Source organism: Oxyura jamaicensis, chromosome 14 (genome assembly GCF_011077185.1).
Source record: "Oxyura jamaicensis isolate SHBP4307 breed ruddy duck chromosome 14, BPBGC_Ojam_1.0, whole genome shotgun sequence".
Taxonomy (NCBI): domain Eukaryota; kingdom Metazoa; phylum Chordata; class Aves; order Anseriformes; family Anatidae; genus Oxyura; species Oxyura jamaicensis.
In genome coordinates, this window is record NC_048906.1 from 180,231 (window position 1) to 202,829 (window position 22,599).

At 41.7% G+C, this 22,599-nt stretch overlaps 1 protein-coding gene across 3 annotated transcripts; it reads right to left on the reverse strand.

Annotated features, from left to right (window-relative positions):
• Positions 1-1,731: 1,731 nt before the first annotated feature.
• Positions 1,732-20,773, reverse strand: LOC118174603 (interleukin-9 receptor-like). Of its 3 annotated transcripts, none has more exons than XM_035340047.1 (9): positions 20,545-20,773; positions 9,888-9,978; positions 9,418-9,526; positions 8,054-8,247; positions 7,210-7,346; positions 6,827-7,001; positions 6,426-6,531; positions 4,646-4,730; positions 1,732-3,705 (listed from the first exon to the last, which is right to left on the reverse strand). In XM_035340047.1, the coding sequence occupies exons 1-9, from the start codon at positions 20,614-20,616 to the stop codon at positions 3,160-3,162; spliced, it is 1,515 nt and encodes a 504-aa protein (XP_035195938.1). In that variant the 5' UTR covers positions 20,617-20,773; the 3' UTR covers positions 1,732-3,159. The 3 variants fall into 3 exon arrangements, with proteins under 3 accessions (XP_035195938.1, XP_035195939.1, XP_035195937.1); XM_035340048.1 differs by lacking the exon at positions 20,545-20,773 and adding an exon at positions 18,988-19,238; XM_035340046.1 differs by lacking the exon at positions 20,545-20,773 and adding an exon at positions 17,761-18,137.
• Positions 20,774-22,599: the final 1,826 nt, after the last annotated feature.

Consider the following 22,599-nt stretch of genomic DNA (forward strand, 5'->3'; position numbering starts at 1 on the left):
TTCCTCATGATTTTAGGGCATGAAAGTAAGAGAAAGTGATGTGAGGGGTCAACAGTCTTTAAATAGCATATACGATCTCTTAGAAGAAGAAACTGGTATTAGGAGTCAAAATGTTGTAGTACCTATGTGTTTGGCACTGTTGCACCTCCTACTGCAATAGCTGTGGGAAACTACTGTGCAAGCCACTAAAACCTGTGATCTCATTGCAAAGATGAGGTAACCAGTTCTACACACAGAAACCAAGTGAGGCATGCTATTGATTTATGTGAAAGCATTTGTAATTTTTTTCTCTAGTACTCTGAATCTCATTCTGAAGATATCTATTGTCTGGTTTTGGATGTGAAAGCATGTTATGAAAAAGTCTTGAGTTGTCCACACCAATGCCCCTATTTCTGTTTGAAACGGATGCTTTATTTAGATCTGTCTGGAGCATATAACTGGCACTGCCTGTATTAGGCATCATATCAGTCAGCTTGGCTCAGAAAGCCATATAGTTTTGGGTCTGCAGTATAAAATTAATATAACTATACTGCTCTAGACGCAGGCAAGTACTGCATAATACTGGACTGTGGATACACAATGTCTAGCATTGACAGTGCTGCAGCAGTTTCTGTGCTTCACTGCCATATGCAGTGAAGATCAGAAGTGTGTAGATCAAAGCAATCTGTCCAACAGCCCTAAAATGATAAGGCTTAACACAGGGCTTTCAGATTTTGCCAATTAACTTGCTCTATTCACGAATGTCAAGGAAGAAGCAATCCAAGCGTTGTAGCTTTGTGTTGCAACTTAATCCCTGGTTTGCATGCTGCTAAAAACAAAAAAGCACTCCTCCCCCCCTTGTGTATTAACTCTCTTTTCTAGCATAAAAAGAACAACCCCTCCTCTTTACCAATTACTATCACCAGCACAAAAATATGCATGTCATCAAATACTTGCTTTAAAACTGATAGTTTAGATCTCTGTTCTTGATTAGTGCTTCTCTCTTCAGAATTTGAGTAGTGCCTCTAGCAGGAACAGATCTGTAGATTAGATTAAATTACTGAAGATTAAAATGACTATTTTTAATTTTTGGTGATTTTATTGGCTAGAAGAATATATGCATGAGTGAAAATGTGGATGGCTCTGTGAAAGAGCATACATTCTCCCCTAAAATGAGGGGTTATGCTGGTCTGGAGGGGCCTGTGCTGATACAAAAAGACACTACATTCAGTCTCTCTATTTGCTTTTGCTTCTCTGTCTCGTTAAGTTTTGTGTTTTTTCTTCCATAGCCCAACCTGCTGCTCCTTATGCCCACATCTGATGATAATTGTTCCCTTTATCCTTTTGCATTTATTACTAGTTTAGAATACCTTTTTAAGTAAACAAGACTTCATGAAACTGCTTCATTTTCTGTGCAGACATGTTTGTATGCAAGGGCTGTCTAGATATGAGAGATTTAAGATACAATTGATTTGACAATTTTAGGAAGCATCCCTCTGATTCTGAAGATTTGAAACTTGGGAATGCTGCATCAAGCCAGACGAAAAGCTTGGTCTAAAAAGGGGTCTAAAAGCTTGGGAATCACCAAAATCCTGCAGGCATGTGGTCTTGTTTTACATATTTTCTTCTGCATAGGAGATTATAGCAACTGATCGTAGCATCAGATTCTTTTCTTGCCATTAGATTGTGGTATAATATAAAAAGCACCCTTGAATATTGTTTTTACAAGATAAAAAACACAAAGGACAGAAAACCCCTGTGCTTACCACACTGAAAACAAACCACTGCTGGCACCTCCTGTGGCTGTCTCCCAAGCTGGCTGCGGACACTTAATTCTTTTGCTGCTTTTCTCACAGATGAAGACTTCCTACAATAGTTCTCTGGCTTAGCACATTTTTTGGGGGGGAAGAGTTAGTCAGTCTACTTTTTTTACTTATAAATGAAATCTAACTTTGCACTGCTAAAATTAGTGCTAATAGTCAACAGAAACACATGACTCATTCTCTTAAGAGAAGGAGGGAATGAATGTGAGCAACTCTAGGTATGCATATGCCAGTTAGTGTAGATATACATATACACTTCTCCTTATGCTTGCTACAACTGCTGAGCCCTTTAAACTTAGGAGATGCAACTAAGACTCCAGGAATCTGTTTGGTGGGTAATCACCCATATATTCCTGTCTCTAAGGCAGGAAGTAAAACTCCAGAAACTGAGCTCAGAAAGGCTGTACCTGCTAAGCAGACAGGCAAAAGACTAGTCAATTCTGAAGAACAAATAAAATCCCTGGAGAGGCAGTGGGCCTGGACTGTTTTGTGATGAAACGTTGGTTGTATTATTCTTGTTTTTCACCTTTTTCCCTTAGATCATCCCAGCCAATTAACCTTGGAATACACTTACGTTAAAATCAAAGCAGTACATGGGGCTTAGTTTCTGCAAAATAAAAAGTTACAGCTATTCAGAATAATGAAGCTCAAGGCCCACTGCCCAATTATTTTTAAATAGCGCAATTCTAAATTCTGATGAAGTCATGAACCATTTGAATCAATTTAGAATCTACATTAAAAAGCAAAATTAGCATCTTTAGGAAAAAACAAACAAACAAACAAAAATTTATTGTGGTTTTATGAGGAGTCATACATAGTTCTCAAATAACAAATGGGTTTAAATCATGATTCAGTACATTGCAAATATTGTTGCTTCTCAGTCCAGCAGGCATTAGTTTTCAGGCCACAGTAAATGATGAGTTAATCTGAATTACAGTGAGGAAAGGACTATGTGCTGAGAGTAGAGCAGCTGTCTCACAATTAAGTTTGGAAAGCATCATCTTGCATGCAATTACAACAGCTCTTCTTGGGGAAAAATAGCAGGTCTGCTGCTGCATCCTTAGACTAGAGAATTGCTGGACTTCTGTGGCTGCCAGGAGGTTAATTTGGGGAAAGGCATGGTCATGGTCATGTCTCTCCTGAGACAGCAGATTTTGCTGTGGCCAGTCCTGGCCATGTCAGGGATATTTGCTAGCCAGAGGAGTGGGTCACAATCTTTTATTGAAGTAGAAAAATTAAAGATTTAGCTAAGAATGATACATGATTGTAATTGTTTGCACAGTCACCATTTAAGCCATTTGGGAAGACAGTGTTGTGAGATGAGAGGGCAGCAAAAGGTCTTTGTGGGCAGCATTCCTCAAGAAAGGCCATTCTGATCATTCTGATGTTTGACCAGACCATTACCATCAGAGAGCTTCAGTAGTTCAGCAGCAATCAAACCTCCTGTGGTATCATTGTCACACAAAGTGCAATAGTCACTATTGCTGAAGGACACATTTGCCATCTCCAAAGATTCCTGAAGCATAAGGAAGTCACCCTTTCCATGCTGTAAGTGAGAAGGATAACTCCTTCCCATGCTAGATCTGTCAAGGTTGGCTTTAATTATTTCAGAAATTTTCAGGCCAACTGTATCATCAGCATGGTTTTGTGCTAAGAATAGTGCCAGCTTCACTTCCATCTCTTCTGCTCTTACATACCTGCTGGGGACATACTGCTGGCTTGGACCAGAGGCACACATTTCTTCTGCAGCAACAAGATTTGTGCTTTCCACAGGCTTCAAGGAAATCTGGGAAATCAGTTCCCGAGTGTTTAGCTCAGAAACTCCATCTATAGTCACTTTGTTTGAGTTGCTTGCCTCTTCTCTTCTGAGTTGATTCCAAGCTTCATTAGGTCCAACCCAGTCCTAGTGAAAGGATCAGTAAGTTCAGAACATTTTGCTCAAAGGTGGAATTTTCAGAATAACTGTTCTTTTTGTATGGCTTTGGCACAGCAATCCAGAGGTTTAGTGCAAATCTAATGGGCAAAATTTAAGTAACAGGGTAGAGAATCTAGCATTTAACTGCCCTGAAGAAAGATTTCACATGAAATTTTCAAGATTTCACCTCCAGAATATACTGCAAGCTGCTCGTATTGCTTTGGTTTTGCGAGGGCAGCATGCACCTTTAGTGTTCAGCAAGTGTACAAGAAGATGGAAGACAAGAGAATGCAAGTGCACTAATGATGTTTCTTGGTTTTTACTTCTTCCATTAAATGTTTTCACTTTTTTTTTTTTTTTTTTTTTTTTTTCCAGTTATGCTATTCAAACATACTTAAGATATTGGGAAAGCTAGAGGAACATGCTAGAGGACAGCAACAATGTTGATTAACTACTAAGGAGAAGCTGCCACTTGAGAAAAAGACTGGTGATTCCTTGGTCCTGCTTTTTCTACCTAACAGACAAAATACTCAGTTCTCTGTAAAAGGAAACCTTGATTTGTTAAACCAAAGTAACTCCTGAATACTGTGCTTGGTTACCAGTGTTATCTGTCTGAAAAATATCAAAAGCATCACTTATTGGTAATACATGGAAAGATCCTCTGGATGCAGAAAAACGTACGAGTGATGGATGGATAAGGAGCAAGCTACTGGAGGGGTTTTATTTTTAAGGAGAGAGAAGATGGACAGTGGCTCCAGCGGTATAGTTAGTATGTGGAGGCAGGAAATTAGGTGAGAAACCATGAAGTCCCAGTAAGACCAGAGCTACATGTTCGTAACAATGCTCAGGACCTAGAATGATCAATCCTAGGAAAAAATCCTCCCCTCAAAAACCGAGGATCATAAGAAATAAATTAAACATTTCTTACCTTAAAATTCCCATTATGCAAATTATAGAGTGGATGAAAGAAAGCAGCTGGTGTGGGAATGTTAAAGCAGGAGAGGCTTTTTGCCCTGAATTGAGAAAATAACACTTAAAAATCAAAAACAGACAATTGTTCTGTATTCTGTCTCAATGATATAGCACACTGGCTAAATGAAAGCCCAATTCTTCTGATAGAAAGATTGCAGTAGAATTTCATTTCATGTGGTTCCTGACATCTTGTGGGTATGCAATTATCTGCCTCTCACACATGCTTTTAATGTTCCTAACCCAAAGTGCAGCCTTCTCAAAGTTTTCTGAGGAATGCTATATGCATTCAACTCATTACTGATCTATTACTCATTATATGTACTGAACTATTTATGCATTTGTTTAGCATCTTGTTTGATCTAAACCACCTTTTCTAGCAGTATTTTAGAGCATGCAAGTTTCATTAAACTTAGACAGAGAAATTCTGCCATATATCATAGTCCGTCCATTAGAGTTTTTCCTGTACAAACATTTTATCATATGAATATCATATATTCTGTTTCCCTCAGAGCAACATGTATATGGAGCATAATAATGTATGTCAAGTCAGAAAGGGAAGAGGTAGGAGACTGGCTTTTGTGATACCAGCATAAAAGAATATAGAGGATGGTTGAACCAAGGTTTTAGATGCACTTTTTTTTTTTTTTTTTTTTTTTTTTTTTTTTTTTTTTTCTGTATGACTTGGTCCCAGAACCTAAGAAACACAGAACCTGAGTCAGTGTAGTTTGCCAGTTTGCCTATATTGGTATTTCACATACTGACTACTGGCAGGTATGTCACAAATAGCTTAACACTGATATCAGTGTAACCATCTTTGTGGATTGCTGTATGCTTCCACTTTTAGGTTACCTACATGAGACAACTCAAAATTTCCATGTTTTTCTGTCCTGGTTTTGGCTAGGATAGAGCTAATTTTCCTTCCAGTAGCTGGTATGGTACTGTGTTTTGGATTTAAGATGAGAATAATGTTGATAACACACTGATGTTTTAACTGTTGCAGAGCAGTGCTTACACTAAGCCAAGAACTTTTCAGCTTCTCATACTGTCCAGCCAGCGGGCAGGATGGGTGTGCAGCAGGAGATGGGAGGGGACAGAACCAGGACAGCTGACCTAAACTGACCAAAGGGATATTCCATACCATGTGGCATCATGCTGAACATTTATATGGGATGGCTGTCTGCAGTGTGGGGAGAGGGACTGCTGCTCAGGGACAGCCTGGGCATCAGTCAGCGGGTGGTGAGCAATTGCATTGTGCATCACTTGTTTTGTACACATTATTATTAATAGCACTAATATCATTATTATTATTTTCATTTATTTTCTGTCCTAATAAACAGAACACAGAAGCTTTCACTTTTTTTCTGATTCTTTCCTCCACTCCCCTGGGGCGGGTGGGGGGGGAGGGTGAGCAAATGGCTGTGTGGTGCTTGGCTGCTGGACAGGTTAAACCACAACAGGTTAATATTTCTTTAACTCCAAGAGACCCTCAGCCTTGACCTTTAGGTGAGCTTGGGTGCCAAGAAGGCACTTTGGTCTCCTTAATAACTGAATAGTGGGTCATTAATTATCATTAGCCAAGAATCACATCATATCCTGAGAACATCAAAAGAGCTTTTGAGCATGTTAGAATCTGATTGCACAGCAGAAACATGAAGCAAAATGGATGTAAGGACACTACACTTACTCTCTGTAGGTTATAAAGATCAAGAGAAACTTAAAAAAGAACTATAACATACCTTGAAGAAAGCTTGCGGTTCCAAAATAAATAGAGCAGGGTGCCAAAACTCAGAGGAATGAACAAGAACTGCAAAGTTCTGGAATTAAAAAGCTTTTCAGACACTTCTGGTATACCTAGGAAAAGAATCATCCCCCCACCAAAAAAAAAAAAAAAAAAGATAAAAAGCCTGAAAGTTAAGATAGATCCCCAAATAACTAAGCAATACAAATGAAATAAGTAGTTAAAGACCTCAAGGAAAGTAATTTGGTTATGAAAACTTGAAGGAAACTTATTCTGATTTTAAAAAGCTTCATTTTACCACGCATCTTCCTTTTTTTTTTTTTTTTCCTCCTTTCATTTTTAAAAATCAGTATGGACATGAAAAGACATGAATTAAGATAAAAACAATATTCTTTGTACCTTCTCTTTGAAACACTGTTGTCTGGCTCCACTCACTCCACTGACTATGGTACGAATCCTCATTTTCAGAAACTTTGCAGCGAACTCGTGCAATGTAAGAGATACCACTGTGAAACTCTGTGCCTTCAATTTCTATTTGTGGTAGTGAACTTGGTGGTGTCTTGTTCAATGCAAACTGCAAATCATTACAAAAACAGGATTCAGGAGATGATGATGCATTGTTCTTCACTATTGATGTTTTACATAAAACCTTTCTGTCTTGATATGGAAAGACAGAAAAGTTATCTTAAAACAGTCAGCTTCCAGAAGACCCTGAGCAGAGTGGCAAGGCCATTCATTGCACCAAGAGCAAGTCAGCATGAGTGTGTAGCTCATCCAGTTACCTCCCATGACACGCTGTACTCCTTGTACTGCAACTCATATTGAAGAATTTCAATGAGGTACCAAGGCACACTCCACCATATCTGACACTTGCTTGCAGTAATGTTGCTCTGGATGTTCAAAGGTGGATCAAGCTTTACTGCAAACAGAGAGGTAGGTTTTCCACAATATTTGGGACTGGAATACCACAGAAGAAGATGCATGTTTCTAGGCTGATTAAAGTCTTGGAAGATAAAGCTGGTTCTAAAGAGTGATACTAAGACCAGCAGTAGTCTGCATTAGCTTACAGGGTAGGTCAGAACAGCTACAGAACTGACATAAATTAATGATAACTCAAATAGCCCCTGGGGACAGTCCTGCAATCAAAGAACAACTCCAGATATATCATTCTGCTCTTCCAATGTAACACTAGAACAGATAGGCTCTGAGATTTCAAATACTAGGGCATTTGTCTAAAGTACCAGGCCATGGGACCTAGGATTTTATCTATAACATAGATTCCTCATGACTTCATTTCTTTCAAAAACCAACCAACCAACCAAACAAAAAAACCATAGAAGCAATCCAATTGTACAAGAAAACAGGATGAAGACCAGAAGTATACCCAAAATGTGCTCCAGAACCATCCCTCTCTGAAGTCCAGAAAAAGTCATTATAGAGAGACACTGGAACTGCATCCTTAAGGATAAAAACTATGTAGTGTACTCTGCAGGAATGGACATTTTAGCTTGTTTCCATTATTTTCACTTGCTGTCTTTGAGACACTCTTTTTCAGAAAGTACGTTAGATCCATCCCAAAGATGCTAGGCAGAGCCTCATTCTATAGCTGCTCTGGTTCATACTTACTGTGCTTGCGGGGATTGTATTCTGGAAAGGTAATGTATGTATGATTACTCTCAAAGAAGTTGCCTTGGAGAGAGACTCTATAACCATCTGTTTCCAAGATCTGGCTGGCTAAGTGGATTGTGCAACGATACTGATTCTGCATGTTGTCTCTGGCAGTCAGTTGGCAGCTGGCGTTTTGACCCTTTGACCAGAGGCTAAAAAAATAAGAAGGCTGAAAGTTTTTTTTTAAGTCATATGATTAACTGCTTTATGGTTTATGAAAGAGGTATGGCAGCTTTGCACAGCAACACATTCAGGAAGAGTATGTCCCTCCTTAGTGCAGACAGCAGAGAAAGCAGTGCTAAAACTGGCTGGACAGCAGGGTTGAAGAAGGAGGAAGGAAACAGCCTCATAACCTCACTGCTGAGAGCACTAAGCCTCCCAGCAGCTGCACATAGTACCCTGTACCTAACCCCTGCTCCTTCTGAAAGTGAAAGGGCTGCTATGCATTGCTGCCAGGAAAGTGGCGGGGCAGGGGGGGTAAACCACCTAATGTAGCCATTTATTAGTAAATTTTTCCTGTTGCTTGTGGCCCCACAATAATCTGGGTACCATAGTTTATCAAGTTGGCATTTTTTCCATAGATTAAAATCCTGTATCATTAAGAGTTACGCTATTTTTTACTAAACTATATCAGAATACAATAACGTATCTAATGCTGGAGTGGCTTACCCTTGTGTAACAGTTTACTAGTTATTAATAATCAAGACAACTTTATTACATTGTGTAAACACATTTATCTTGAATTAGCATATCACAATGCTTATTATCCTGTCACCTAGCAAACTATTCATTGGTTTTCTTTTAGAGATAAAATTAATTCACATAATAAACCTGTTACTAAAACTTATAATTCACTGGACTTTCAAAATCCTTTAAGTATATATATAAATTAGATTAAACCAGTAGGAGTTTAATTTTTAGGCAGCAAGGTGATTAGAAATTGATGAGGCAGCTTCATGTAAGATCAGCCTGGAAGTCCTCAAATGCCTGTGAACCAAGGCTGCAAAGGAAGGGCTCTCTGCACTGAGAGGCCCTTGCCAGCAGATGACACTGGACTCATGGACCACCCTGAGCCTGCAGGAGACTGTGCAGCTGCATGGGCGAGACCTCTGCTGCAGCCCTGGTGACTGTGAGCCCATGAAAGGCTGCTGTGAAGGGAGCAGCTGCCAAGGCAGCCCAGGATTGTATCAGTGAGATGGCTGAGATGGCTCTGCCCAAAGCAAGCAAAGCCCCCAGCCAGGCCCCATCTTGGCTCCTCCATGCTGTCCTTCCCACACCAGCGCCGGGACTACCACAGACAACTCTTGGCTTGCAGCTCTTACTTTGTGAAGTGCAGGTAGAAAGGTCCATGTCCCACAGGCTCCTCCACTGCCCACATGCAGTTCACAGTAGTCACATAGTTATTCAGGCAGCTGAGACTGCCAGGGAACTCTGCAGAAGGAGACCAGAGCTGCATTTGTTACCACGTGATGAGGCCTAAAACATATTACTTGCTAGTGCTTCCTTTACTGATGCCTTCCTCATGATATTCTTCCTCTGTATCTCACTTCTCTGCATGAGTGTAAGAACTTAGGGCAGGGACCTCGAGCAGTGGCTGTTTTTTCTGCTGCTCAGCTTGTCCAGTATGCTTTCAGTTGCTTAGGTCTGGCATTACCAGCCAGATGTACTAGTTCCTGGGACCCCAGAAAGTGCAATCACAAGATCTTGTATTCTATGCTTTAGAGTCTGTGTATGAAAACAAAAATGTGTATACACCCCTCCCACCATGGACCTATTCCAGATTTCCCCTTACCTCTGCCTTGTCCTCCACCAAGGAGTAGCACAGCAGTAATGCACAGGTGAAGGCCCAGCTGCTGCACATCTTGTCCCATTCCAGACAGTATCTAAAACAGACCAATCATTACAAGCAGTTTTGTCAATAGCTGTACCAGCAGGCTGAAGCCTGATACAAGCTGACCTTGTCTGTCAGGCATGGCACCAACTCAGGTATGCCATGTCATCTTATAGGGACTGTTCTCACAACAGCAACTACTACTTTGCATAGGAATATAAAGCACCAGCCACCTGAAAGCAGATCTTTAATTCCTGCTTGATCTTTTTTAGTCTTTTTCTCTACTTTCCTTTTCTGTTTTTTTTTTGTTGTTGTTATTGGGTTTTGTTGTTTGTTTGTTTGTTTGCTTGTTTTTTTGCATGCACCTGGCACGTGAGAATTTAAGAGCAGCACAGAGCCACAGTGGATCAAAATGAAGGCTCACGTGTCCTGTTTCTGATAGTAACTGAAAACAGGTGCTTAAAGAAAAGTGTAATGATAGAGAAAGCAAAGATATTTTTCTCTGAGAACCTTCTCAACCTCCAGACATTTGCAGCTCAGGTCTCCTGGAGCAGGCATAATTTCTGCATCTTCAAGTCTTTCGTGGATTTTCCTCTCATGAGCTCGTCCATCAGCAGTAGTTACCTTCTGAAAGCCATCTACACAATAAACACTGCTCTCTACATTTAATGATGGATTTTTTTAAAAAATTATTTTTTATTTTTTAAACTTGACAGAGTCAAGTAACTGTTTTTCTGGCAGTTTCCTGGCAGAAATCTTGGTTTTCTCCTTACTAGAGGAATATTTGCTTGAGCTGCTTATGTCATTAAACTTTTGAGGCCACTTTAAGCCACTTGGAGTTGCCTTGAGCTACTGTGAAAGGGTTTGAGGTCAGATACAAAAGCTGGGATAGAAAAGGGTGTTCTATCCTAAAGTCTTTTTGTTTTAGACTTCTTCCCATTTCATAGCTGAATAAAACCAAGACCTACCATTTTTCTTTCTCTCTCTCTTACACACACACACAGGAAGCCACAATTCCAGGCAGATAACCAAGTTGCTCACCTACAGCATGAGAATCTTGGGATCATATTTTCTTCCCGTATTTCCTTGCTGCCAAAGAAAATTTCAGAAGGCAGAAATGGAGAGAACAACTGATATATTCCTGGTCAAAGCACTCATCTGGGATATGGAATACTTAGGACCTAGTCATTGCCCCAGTTTACTGAAGGAGACTGTATAGGTGTTTGAAATATTGCAGTGTGCAATATTGAATGCTGTCTCTCTCTGAGATTACGTGGGACTCCCTGTCTTTCCTCTTAAACAGAAATTCCATATAAAGTTTCTGATTTCATGATAAACCAGCAAACAGAAATTTAATATGAAGAAACCTGACCTAGTCTACTCAGTAATACATGGTGTTTTATAAGATGCTTCCAGCTTGCAATATTTGCTGTTTCCTTAATCCTCCAAAAAAGCCCAGCACCTCTGCAGGTAGCGTGTTGCTCTAGGAAGCCCATGATTCAGCCTGGAGCCCAGAAAATGTGGAGTGAGTGTGTAAAAAGAGTCCACTTTTGAATTTAGACAAAAAGAGTTATTTGAAAATTTCAAAAATATTGGAGGAATGTTGTTTGCACGGCTTTCCCAGCATGGATACTGAACTGAGCTCTTGGTTTGGGGTAACAGAAGGCTGTGAAAATGTTCTGACTTGAAAGAGCTTGGCTTTCTTTGAGCAATGCCAGGGCCTATGTTCGCTCTTTCAGAAACTGTTGGGGAAAAGAGAAAGATAAACATCAGGATGGGAAAAACACTAAGAACAACATTTGCACAAGGCCAAATGGGTATAGCCAGGCTACCAAACGAATGTGGTTTCTGACCAGCAAAAGGCATGAAGTAGACTTAAATGGGAGTGAATGACTAAGAGCCTATGCTTAGCAAGGAGCGTGATATTTCAATTAGCAGTAGTGTTGTATTGAAGTTATTAAATGATATGATGTCTACAGCAGCAGGAGCTGAACTCCATGACCAGAAGTATCCTTCCAGTCCCAGATTTCAGACAACTGAACAGCAGCATCCCTGTATCAACCTCTTTCCTATAATTATGCTTCCTTACAGTGTTGCTATTCTGAATTAAATAGTAAAATAACTACAACATATCAGAAACTGATCAAAAGAAAAGGAATCTTTCTGGCTTCCATTTCACCACCTCCTCATTTATTTATTTATTTATTTACTGGTAAATATCCTGTTTTGCTGCAGACCTTCTTCAGAGTGGGGGTTGTAAAGAGGAAGTGTCACCGTTAGCTGAATTTAGCTGGGGGAGGCTGGGAGGCATGAAGTCTCTCCTGTTTATCATTCTAATCAAGGTTGCGTATGATCCCTGTGATAAGTACAGAAAGACTGACTAAATATGAAATAGAGCTGCATAAGTACATGCACAAGTAGAATTATACATATGCTTACAAGAACTTTCCCAAGCACAGAAATGAACAAACATGTCAAGATAACCAAAACAGGTAATTACCTGTTTCCAGGTAAACATAACTAATTTGTTAACACTCCTTCCACTCCCCTTCCCCCCTCCCCCCCCAACCAACCAACCAAACCCCAACTTTTTATTCAGTTCTGCAATATATGAAATGTGCCGGACATTTACTGGCTGTCTATCTCACATAAAACAAAACAAAACAAACAAACAACAAAAAAGCAATTTGTATGTTAGAAGTCACAAATATTTGTTATAACTGGGTAATGGAAAACTGAATTCTGAAAAGTTTATCAGAAAATGATTTTGGGGAAGCAGCAGATAACCAGTGAACAAGAGCCTGCAGTACATTAATGCAATTACAAGAGCTATCACGCAGACCATGGATGCTTATCATTTAAAAGAAATGTTACTGCAGCTACATGTAGCATTCATAATGCCATTATTAGTTCTTCCATTGGGCTCCACAGTTTGAACAAAATATTGCTGAAAAAAGATTAAAAACTAATTCTGAAAAGGCTTATGAGCATGATTTAATAACTTTCCTCAGAATGAACAACGAAATATTAACTAAATCTCTTACCCAAAGGAAAAGTTAAGAAGCAATTTTAAACTATCCAGAAGTAGCTATGTGGGAAGAGTATTTCAGGTAGGATGAAAGAGTATTTCAGGTAGGAGAAAAGTATCTTTTTAAAATCTACTAGAGAAAGATGAAAGAATCCAGTAGTTGGACACTGAAGATGGATAGTCAGACAGAAATGAATGAAGTCAGACAGTAGAATTTGTGCAAAGGGACACTTCATTTATTGCTGAAACCTCTTGCCTAAACATAAGATCCGATGCTTGTAGTCTGTAAATCTTGGTTAGGTATCTAAAAAAAATTTTTTTAAAAAATTCCTTTGTTCAGATGGAAGCCCTGAGATTAATGTGGGACTTCTTTCTTACAATTTTCTGTGCTAAAGTGGTCATGATAGCCTTCTTTTAACATTTGCAATCTTCAGCCTTGCAAGGGAAAATTTAGTGTATGTCCTAAAAAACTTGCTCACAAACTGGCAGAATTACTTCTCAGTAACAGCCAGACACCTCCCACTTATGAAGATACCTGTACATTTTGTAGTGCTCAGGGGAACTGTTGGTTTCAAGCACAGAGACATTAGTGAAGCTATCTGTGCTGTCTGCTCATACTTGTGATGAGTTTGGTCTTGCAAGAAAATTGCTGCAAGTTTTACTACAGATCCTACAGATACTTAGGTGCCTTTTCTCATCTTTTGTACTCATTGTGCCTCCCACATTTCAAACTGCTCAGCTGTGGAAAAGGAATTGCCACTTTACCCTAAGGCAGGTTGAGCTAACAATAGCCCAGACTGATCACAGATAAATTGTTTTGGCAAGTCCCAGAAGAAAACTGCTTCAGTGACATTCTCTTCCTCTTCTGTAAGTCAGTATGAAAGTTTTGATAGGCCATGTGACAAGGTGAACAGAAACAATTCAATCCTCAGCTTCTCTTGGTGCTGGACAGCAGACAGCCATAGAATGGGGCAAAAACGAGACAAGTGCAAAAGCACTTTGCAGTTTTGGTGAGAATGGAGGGAAGAGATTCTCAGTGGCCTAGCAGTCATTCGTCATTCCTCCCAGTAGCCGTCATCTCTGAACACTGCCCGTTCTTTCCTCAGCAGCAGAGGAGCAAGAAGCTGATAATCAAGCCAGAAACCAAGCAAAAACAGATGACGTGCCAGCACCATTACAGAATCACAGAATGGCCAAGGTTGGAAGGGACCTCTGAAGATCATCTAGTCCAACCCCCATGCTGAGCAGGATCACCTAGAGCACATTGCACAGGATCCAGGCAGATTTTGAATATCTCCAGAGAAGGAGACTCCAAAACCTCTCTGGGCAACCTGTTCCAGTGCTCTGTCACCCTCACAGTACTGTCCTCTCATATTCATCCGGAACCTCCTGTGCTTTAGTTTGTGCCCACTGCCTCTCGTCCTGTCACTGGGCACAACTGAAAAGACTGGCTCCATCCTCTTGACACCCTCCCTCAGATATTTATACACACTGAAGAGGCCTCCCCTCAGTCTTCTCTTTTCCAGGCTAAGCAGGCCCAGTTCTCTCAGCCTGTCCTTGTACAACAGGTGCTCCAGTCCATCATTTCCATAGCCCTTCTCTGAACTCATTCCAGTAGTTCTGTGTCCCTCTTGTACTGGGGAGCTCACAACTGGACACAGTGCTCCAGGTGTGGCCTCACCAGGGCTGAGCAGAGGGGGATGATCACCTCCCTTGGCCTGCTGGCAACACTCTTCCGAATGCACCCCAGGATACCGTTGGCCTTCTTGGCCAGAAGGGCACATTGCTGACTCATGGACTGCCTGCTGGCCACCAGGTCTCCCAGGTCCCTCTCTGCAGAGCTGCACTCCATCATGTCAACCCCCAGCCTGTACTGGTGCTTGGGCTTATTCCTCCCTAGGTGCAGGACCCTTTGCTTGCCCTCGTTGAACTTCATGAGGTTCCTCTTGGCCCAACCCTCCAGCCTTTCAAGGTCACCCTGAATGGCAGCACAGCTCTTTGGGGTATCAGCCACTCCTTCCAGCTTTGTGTCATCAGCAAACTTGCTGAGGGTGCACTCTATTCCATTGTCCAGGACATTGATGAATAAGTTGAACACTGGACCCAGTACTGACTCCTGGGGGACACCACTAGCTATGTGCCTCCACCTAGACTCTGCACCACTGAGCACAACCCTCTGAGCTCTGCCATCCAGCCAGTGATCAATCCACCTCACTGTTCACTCATCTAGGCTGCACTTCCTGAGCTTGTCTCTTAGGATGTTATGGGAGACAGTGTCAAAAGCCTTGCTGAAGTCAAGGTAGACCACATCCATCACTCTCCCCTCATCTAACCAGCTAGTCATCTCATCATAGAAAGATATCAGATTGCTAGGCAACATCTTGCTGGCATGGGCTGTCTGCCCTATATCCTAGTACCAAGGCCAGCATTACAGCAGCTGGGAGACTGGAATGCACATCCATTTCCCAGACAGGGTGCTTGATGCTTTTTTTTTGTTCCAACTCCCAGTTCCTGGTAGACATCCTGAGTTGTGGGTGAAGGCAGAAAAGCCCAGTGAAAACTTGGGGTGGTGGAGGTGTGGGGGTGCCCGAGGAAAGCAGAAGAAGCACCTTCAATCTGCATAGAAGAAAAAGACCAAATAAATGTCCGAGGGAAAGTCCTGAAAGGACGCACCAGGTGTGCTGCCACAATTCCAGGTGCTGGTTCAGCATCAGCAGATGACTGGTGACCTCAAGTTCCTAGATGGTCTCAGCTGGTTTCAACAGTATTTCCATCCTTTCCATATGTTTTCAGGACAGAGTTCTGCCTACTATCTGGTCAAGAAAATTAGGCTTTGTAGTCACGCCTTTTTCACCCCTTCCTGCAGTTCTATCAGTTTCTTCCATTTCCCAAAAGTAATTTCAACCAGAATTTTTACAGTGAACACAGATTTCCGAAATCAACAGATGAACAGATGGTCGACTGTTATTGCTATGTTTTTCTGCTGTATTACCAGAAATCCGTATTGAAAGTTTTGTCAACAACACACAATAAAAAGATAGCCTTTGCTTTTAGGAATGTATAGGGTAAAATAAATGAATTGATAGATGCTATAGAGAGGGGAAGTAATACAAGACGGTGGTCCCTACAGTCTCAGCGTATGGTCAGCCTAGACATTATCTGGTTTATAGGAACTCAGCAAAGCAGAGCTTTAAGGAGAGACTTGAAAAATGAGGCTGAGGTAGCTCAAGAGAGATCTGTAAGCAACACCTTCAGAGTATAAGCTATAGCATGGTAGAAATTAATGTGGGATTTGTTTGATGATCTAGTTGGAGCTGGAAGCTAGTATCATAGAGTTGACTTCTTGGTATGGAAGTGACAGATGACAAGCAAAAGGGGAGGTGGTCAGTGATTTGAAAGTGGGGACAAGAAGCTTATATTTGGCATGACAGAGAAAGGAAGACAGAAGAATTGTATAGAGAAATGTAATAGGGTCAAAGGGACAGGTACAAAAAAGGATCCATGCATCACTCACCTTTGGATGGATACAGGTAAGACAAGATCAGTTCTACAAAGGCCAAATAAAGTATTAAACTGAAGTGTCATACAAGAACATAAGCAAGGGTTTCATGTGGAACTGTGTGCATAATAATCTCAAACATGCTTGAATTTCATTTGATACATTTAGTGATATCATACGCTAGTTCTGCAAACAAAAGAATCATGCTCCTCTAGTTGAAAGAGGCACAACAGACATGCGGGACTCCAAGGTCCTAGCCCACCTCTGCCGTCATTATATGGAGTATACTGTTTTGTCAGTGCATTTTTTTTTTTTCTGTTGCAAATCATATGGTCTGCTGTGCTCACCTAAAGCTTAGAGGAAGTTAGAGGTTTGAGGCTCTGATTTTGCAGCTGCTCTGTGCTATTCCAGAAATGTGCTCTGCTCTCCCTCCCACACTAAGATACGAGTGGTATGCAGTGCGAGCAGGCACAGCAGACCTGGCCCATTTAATACTCTACTTCTGTTCCTTACATGTTAGCAATTAGCCACAAATGACCTACTCTCCCTTGGCCAGAACCCCTTCCTTTGCTTCAGTCTTTTTGAGAGGCAGCAGCAACAGGCACTAAAGAAAGGCAGGACACTATACCTTGGAAGCTGACAGGCAATAGTTTGTCTGTACCAACATGCACATTTCTCCACTCATGAAGGCTAGTCCCAAGTGCACATTCTCCAGAGCAATCCATTCTACTATTACGAAATATAACTGATCATCTTTAGCACTCCTTTGGTCACCCTTTCCTACAAGCAAATACTTTGAGATACAAGTACCTTTCCCTTTCCCTTTCCCTTTCCCTTTCCCTTTCCCTTTCCCTTTCCTTTCCTTTCCTTTCCTTTCCTTTCCGTTCCTTTCCTTTCCGTTCCTTTCCTTTCCGTTCCGTTCCTTTCCTTTCCTTCCCTTTCCTTCCCTTCCCTCCTTTCTTTTTTCTTTTATTTTCTTTAAGAAAAAACGATACATTATCTACCTGCTGAATACCTAGGTCTCTGAGCACATCTGACAGAAACTTGTCAAGTGCTGCCTCTTTCTCACACACTCCAAACCAAAATCAATGTGATAGGGTGTGGTATTGTGCTCAGCAATCTAGCAGAACAAAAGTGCAAAGACCCTTCTGGTGGTTTGATTATTCTAGGATCCTAGTAGCAGAAATAATATACAATTCCTCATTTAGGCTAACAAATTATTTTTCATATCTTATTTTCAGCTCATAGATGTACCCTATCATTATTTATTAGCATGCATAGCACAGAAATATGTTAAACCATCTTACCAGCTCAAAGGAAACTTCACTTTTCACACTCTTTCTGTCCCTTGATAGTTTAGGCTGTGTGGTTTGATGATCAGGCAGTAGCAGCAGTGGCATAATAAAGCAGAGCTTACTGTGCCCGATTTTAAAGATAATCTCAAGAACCAATGAAAAACTGCTCAGATTATCAGATCGAGTTAAAGTAGCTGCATCTGCAATTACTCATTAGTGATGGAGAAACTGAGGAATTTCTGTTAAGGGGTTAACATTTAGAAGACCAAATAATTTGCTGAATATGAAAGTACCTTCTTGGAACACCTAATTAAAAAAAAAAAAAAAAAAAAGTCATCAAAAGAGATGTGTGTAAGTGACCTAAAGCCATTTCCTAGTCCTGTCTGAATGTGAAGTGAGACTGCTTCCATCCAAGGCCTCTGCACAACTGTGCAAACAGTGATGCCCAACTTTGCAGTCAAACACCTGAGGCACCCCTGAGCTACCTTCTTCCTCCACAGCCTTTTCCTGCACTGTTTTTAAAGGGGCAACTTGGGAAACATCAGAGGCAAACAAGCACTGCAGTGTTTCCCTGTCCATATCCTACAATGCATAGAGAACAGATCTTTCGATATTCAGGTGAAATGCTGCAGCGGTAGTGTTAGAGCTACGATCCACCAAGTCAGTCATGTAAATGGGTCTGGTTCCAGAGAAGGGAAAGAGAGATGCAAGCAAAGGACTGACTGAATAACAGTCTCTCAGCATCAGCTTTATGGGCCAAGAGAGAGGGACAGGGGCAATGTAGAACCAGAGATAAATGTTTCTACTGCAGGTAGAGCAATGTTGATTCTCCAAGTACCTGCTTTCAGGCCTTCTTCTTCACATAGTAAGACTCCTGCCAACTCACATGAGGCTCTAAGAGTACCCATATGAACGTATTTTAGACTTTTTATTGTTACATCAATCACATGGGATCAGAAACAGAAAAGCCTTACAATGCAAGCAGTCTTCAGAGCAAGTAACACCTGCTGCACCAGATCTGTCCAGACACCTGTAGATCACCTGCTACAACAGAAAACATTTAATCTCTTAGAGAGAAATTGTATCCTTGCATCTGCCATGCCTACTGCTGTATATCACCATGAGGATGCTACAGCCATCTGATACCCACAGCTTTGACCCATTGCCTCTACAGCAGACAGAAAAATCAGTACAAACATTCAGCAGAAGTTTGGTTCAAACAGCAAGGCATAAATTTATCTTCCTAGTTTCCTTTCACATCACTGTTCTGAAAGACAGAGTAGTATTTCTGACAATACCACAGCTACTTGTAGGTTGCATTTTACCCCTACCTCGATACTCAGCCCAAAGACCGTTAACTGAATTCCTGTTCTCTAAAGGCCACTCAGACCCTTCTTTCATGTTTTCAAGCACTTATCTACTGGCTCTCCCATGACTAACTGGTGTTTCTCACCAGTGAGCATTGCTTCTCCCCAGTTAATCTGTTTTATATTGTATTTAACCTGCAGTTTTTCCCTCCCACCCCAAGTACTCCATTTGGATAGGATTGCCACTTTTTGTCTGCTGCTGGCCCAGTGTCAAATGCATGCATATTTTACTATCTCCTCTGATCCTAGATCACCATAGAGGCAGAAGTAGTAAACAGGACAAGCATCATATTCCAGTGGAAGCTAATGGGGCATGCCGTAGTTGTTCTGTCTGTGCTGCATTTCTTGGCCTGTACAACAATGCACATTTTTGAGCCTGAGATAGTCTCAGTTAGACTCATATAAACAGGGACACTTTCATGTCCCTGACCATTGTGAATACCATGCAGAGCACAGCAGACCAGAGTAATACTTTGTCTACATGGGTGGTGCTGCTGTCACCTTTTACAATCTCATCACACTGCTTAGTGCATGGTTGCACTCACCTCTGCAAGGTATGCTAAACTTAGATCACCTAATTACCTGAGCATGGCAATAGTTGCTAAGAAAATTCCCCTGGAATGGACAGTTTATGCAGCCTATTGTAATCTCTGTTCTTTTAGGGAGGCCTGCTTGGCTAAACACTGAAACATCAAATGCCTTTACCACACTATTATCGTAACTCTTTCCTGTGCTTTACACTGCTGTTCAGGAATCTGCCATTGTGGGTTACTGAGGTCACGGAAGGGTGGAGTGAAACATTTTACAGACATCTTGTTTGAGAGCAGGGGAAGCCTCCCAAAAAGCAACAAAACATGGGCTTTGCAACATGACCAATGGCCCTAGCATTCCACAGGGAACATGTTTTTTCCAAATTAGATATTGTTAGGTCAGGGACACTTGCAAAGTTTGCTGCTAGGAGCCATGGCAAAAAGAACACACACACACAAGAGAAAAAAAAAAAAAAATGAAAGAAAGAAAGAAAACACACCACCACCACTTCAAAAATGTCCACACCCACAGTGTCAACAAATCTTTGGCCGAAAGCTTAACTGCTACAGCCTGGCTCCAAGGGAACTGTCTCCCTTATTTTCACATCCTTGTGCCACATATCATGGAAGTTCCTCTCTGCCCATGAAATCTGCCTCCTAGGATGACCAGAGGCAACTTCCAGTCTAACACAGCTGCGAAACAGTGACTTCTACCAGATGTGCAGCTAAAGGCTATGTAGCAATGACAGAAACTTTGGCAATTCAGGGGCCAGTGATCCTACCAAAGGCATGGGGTGTGCAGAACTGAGGTGTAAAAGGGCCCAGAAAGATAGACAAGTTTCCCCTCCACTAAATATCCTGGGCCAGTTACCACCACGTTGTTTCTGAAGAGCAACTACCTGTTGTTGATGCAGCTGCAGAATACTTGTTACAGACCAGCAGCGATGCTTCTGCTCCGTATGTATTTGCATAGACGGTGCATGCAAACTTTACAGGACGCTGCGGGGCAGACAGCTCAACAAGGAAGTGGAGTTCGCTCTCTCCTCTGCTGCCTCGTGGAGGGCATGCAGGGTAATTGCAGCACAGCAGGGAGAATGCATAAGCATGCAAAGATAATGCCTCCTGTGGCAGAAGACAGCAAAAATAATAAATAAATCATTCAAAAAAAAAAAAAAAAGAAGAAAAAAAAGAAAATGAGGGAAGAAACCAAACCCACTGATACCTTGGGTCTGTGCCCAGGAAGCCCAGAGCTAAAAGGTACATTGAGGAAGTAGAAACAACATGGGCAAAGCTAATCCCTGTAGGTTCAAAAGGCAGTATGGGTGGCACCATGGCTGTTGTAAACAATCAAATGGAGGATGCATAGAAAAACTCTCTTAGCACTCAATTGTGAAAGAAACAGCTTCCTTTGATTACAGTACTCCCTCTCGTTAAGACAGTGTGTTGGGCTTAGGTGGCAAGGTTTTGATTGCAGGAGGCCAGTAAGGGTGGCGTCTGTGAGGAGTTCAAAAGCTGCCCCAAGTTAGAGAAGAAGCAGTTCCAGCTGGCTCCAAAAGGGACCCACTGCTGGATAAAGGTAAGCCAATTACCAATGGTGGTTGCACCTCTAGGAGAGTGTAGTTAAGAAAGGAAAGGGGGGGGTGTAAATAAATAAATAAATAAATAACACAGTGAAGTAGCTGTGCCACAGCAGCTGGGAGAGAGAAGTGAGAAACAATCCCACAGACACCGACAACAGCGAAGAAGGAGGGGAGGAGGTGCTCCAGATTCCAGAGCAGAAGTTTCCCTGTGTCGAGGCCCATGTTGGAGCAGGCTGTCCCCCTGCAGATTCCCACACTGCAGCCCATGGAGAGAAGCCCATGCAGGATCAGGAGGTCTGGCCGGAGCTGTCAACTGTGGAGGACCCATGTTGGAACAGTTTGCCCTGACAGATGGACCCCATGGTATGGACCCATACTGAAGCAGTTCTTGAAGAGCTGCTGCCTGTGGGAAGCTCACATAAAATCAGTTCAGGAAAGACAGCATCCCATGGGAGGGAGCCCATGTTGGAGCAGGGGAAGAGAGTGATCATGAAGGAGTGGCGGATGACACAGTGTTATGGACTGATCGCTACCCCCATTCTTCTGTGCCACTCAGGGGGAGGAGGCAGAAGAGAATGGACTGGGGGTGGTGGTAGGGGTAGTTTTTGTTTGCTTTTAGTTTTTCACTGCTCTAGTCTGTTAGTAATAGGAAATTATACAGAATCACACATAATGTTAGGGATTGGGGGGACATTGATAGATCATCTAGTCCAATACCCAAATTATACTAAATCTTCCTATGTTGAGTCTGTTTTGCCTGTGATGGTAGTTGGTGTGCAGTCTCCCTTTCCTTATCTCAACCCTTGAGCCATTTTTCATAGTATTTTCTTTCCCTCCTCCTTTGATAAGGGGGAGCGAGAGAGTGCTGTGGTGGAGTTCAACTGCCCACCACACAAAACCACCACAGGGAGCTGTGGGGTTGCCAAAAGTCTTCAGTAAAAGCTTGGGGAAAGATAATAGAGTTTATTGGTATCACAGCAAGAACAGATTATTACTGCACTGGAAACATATATTGTTAATCACACAGGTTCTCTCAGTGTAAGATCTTCTGCAGCCAAGCAGTACTTGTATTAGTAGCACTATACCTGCATAAGATGTAGGTGTTCACATTCAATATCAGTATTGAATTAACTTTTAAGACAGTTATCCTAAGCAGACATACAGAGACATGAGAGGGAAATAATCAGTTACAGTGCAACTAGCAGTTTCATGGTTGGCTTTATGATCCAGCAGAAATTGATTAAGCTTTGTGCTACTGACCTGTTAACTGCAGCAGACCAGGTCCAAGGCAGAAGATGGAGTTGCAGGCATATCTAGGTGGGACAACATTCCTGAAATTATTGCATAGCTCTAACAGCTGTTATAGTTAGTTAA

Coding starts and splice junctions, on each gene's coding strand:
- LOC118174603 (XM_035340046.1), bottom strand. CDS start 17,853: ATGCCACTGCTGCTACTGCCTGATCATCAAACCACACAGCCTAAACTA. Junction 7,002..7,209: donor AGTACAGCGTGTCATGGGAG/GTAACTGGATGA, acceptor AATGATTTGCAG/TTTGCATTGAACAAGACACC. Junction 4,731..6,425: donor AACCGCAAGCTTTCTTCAAG/GTATGTTATAGT, acceptor TTCTCAATTCAG/GGCAAAAAGCCTCTCCTGCT.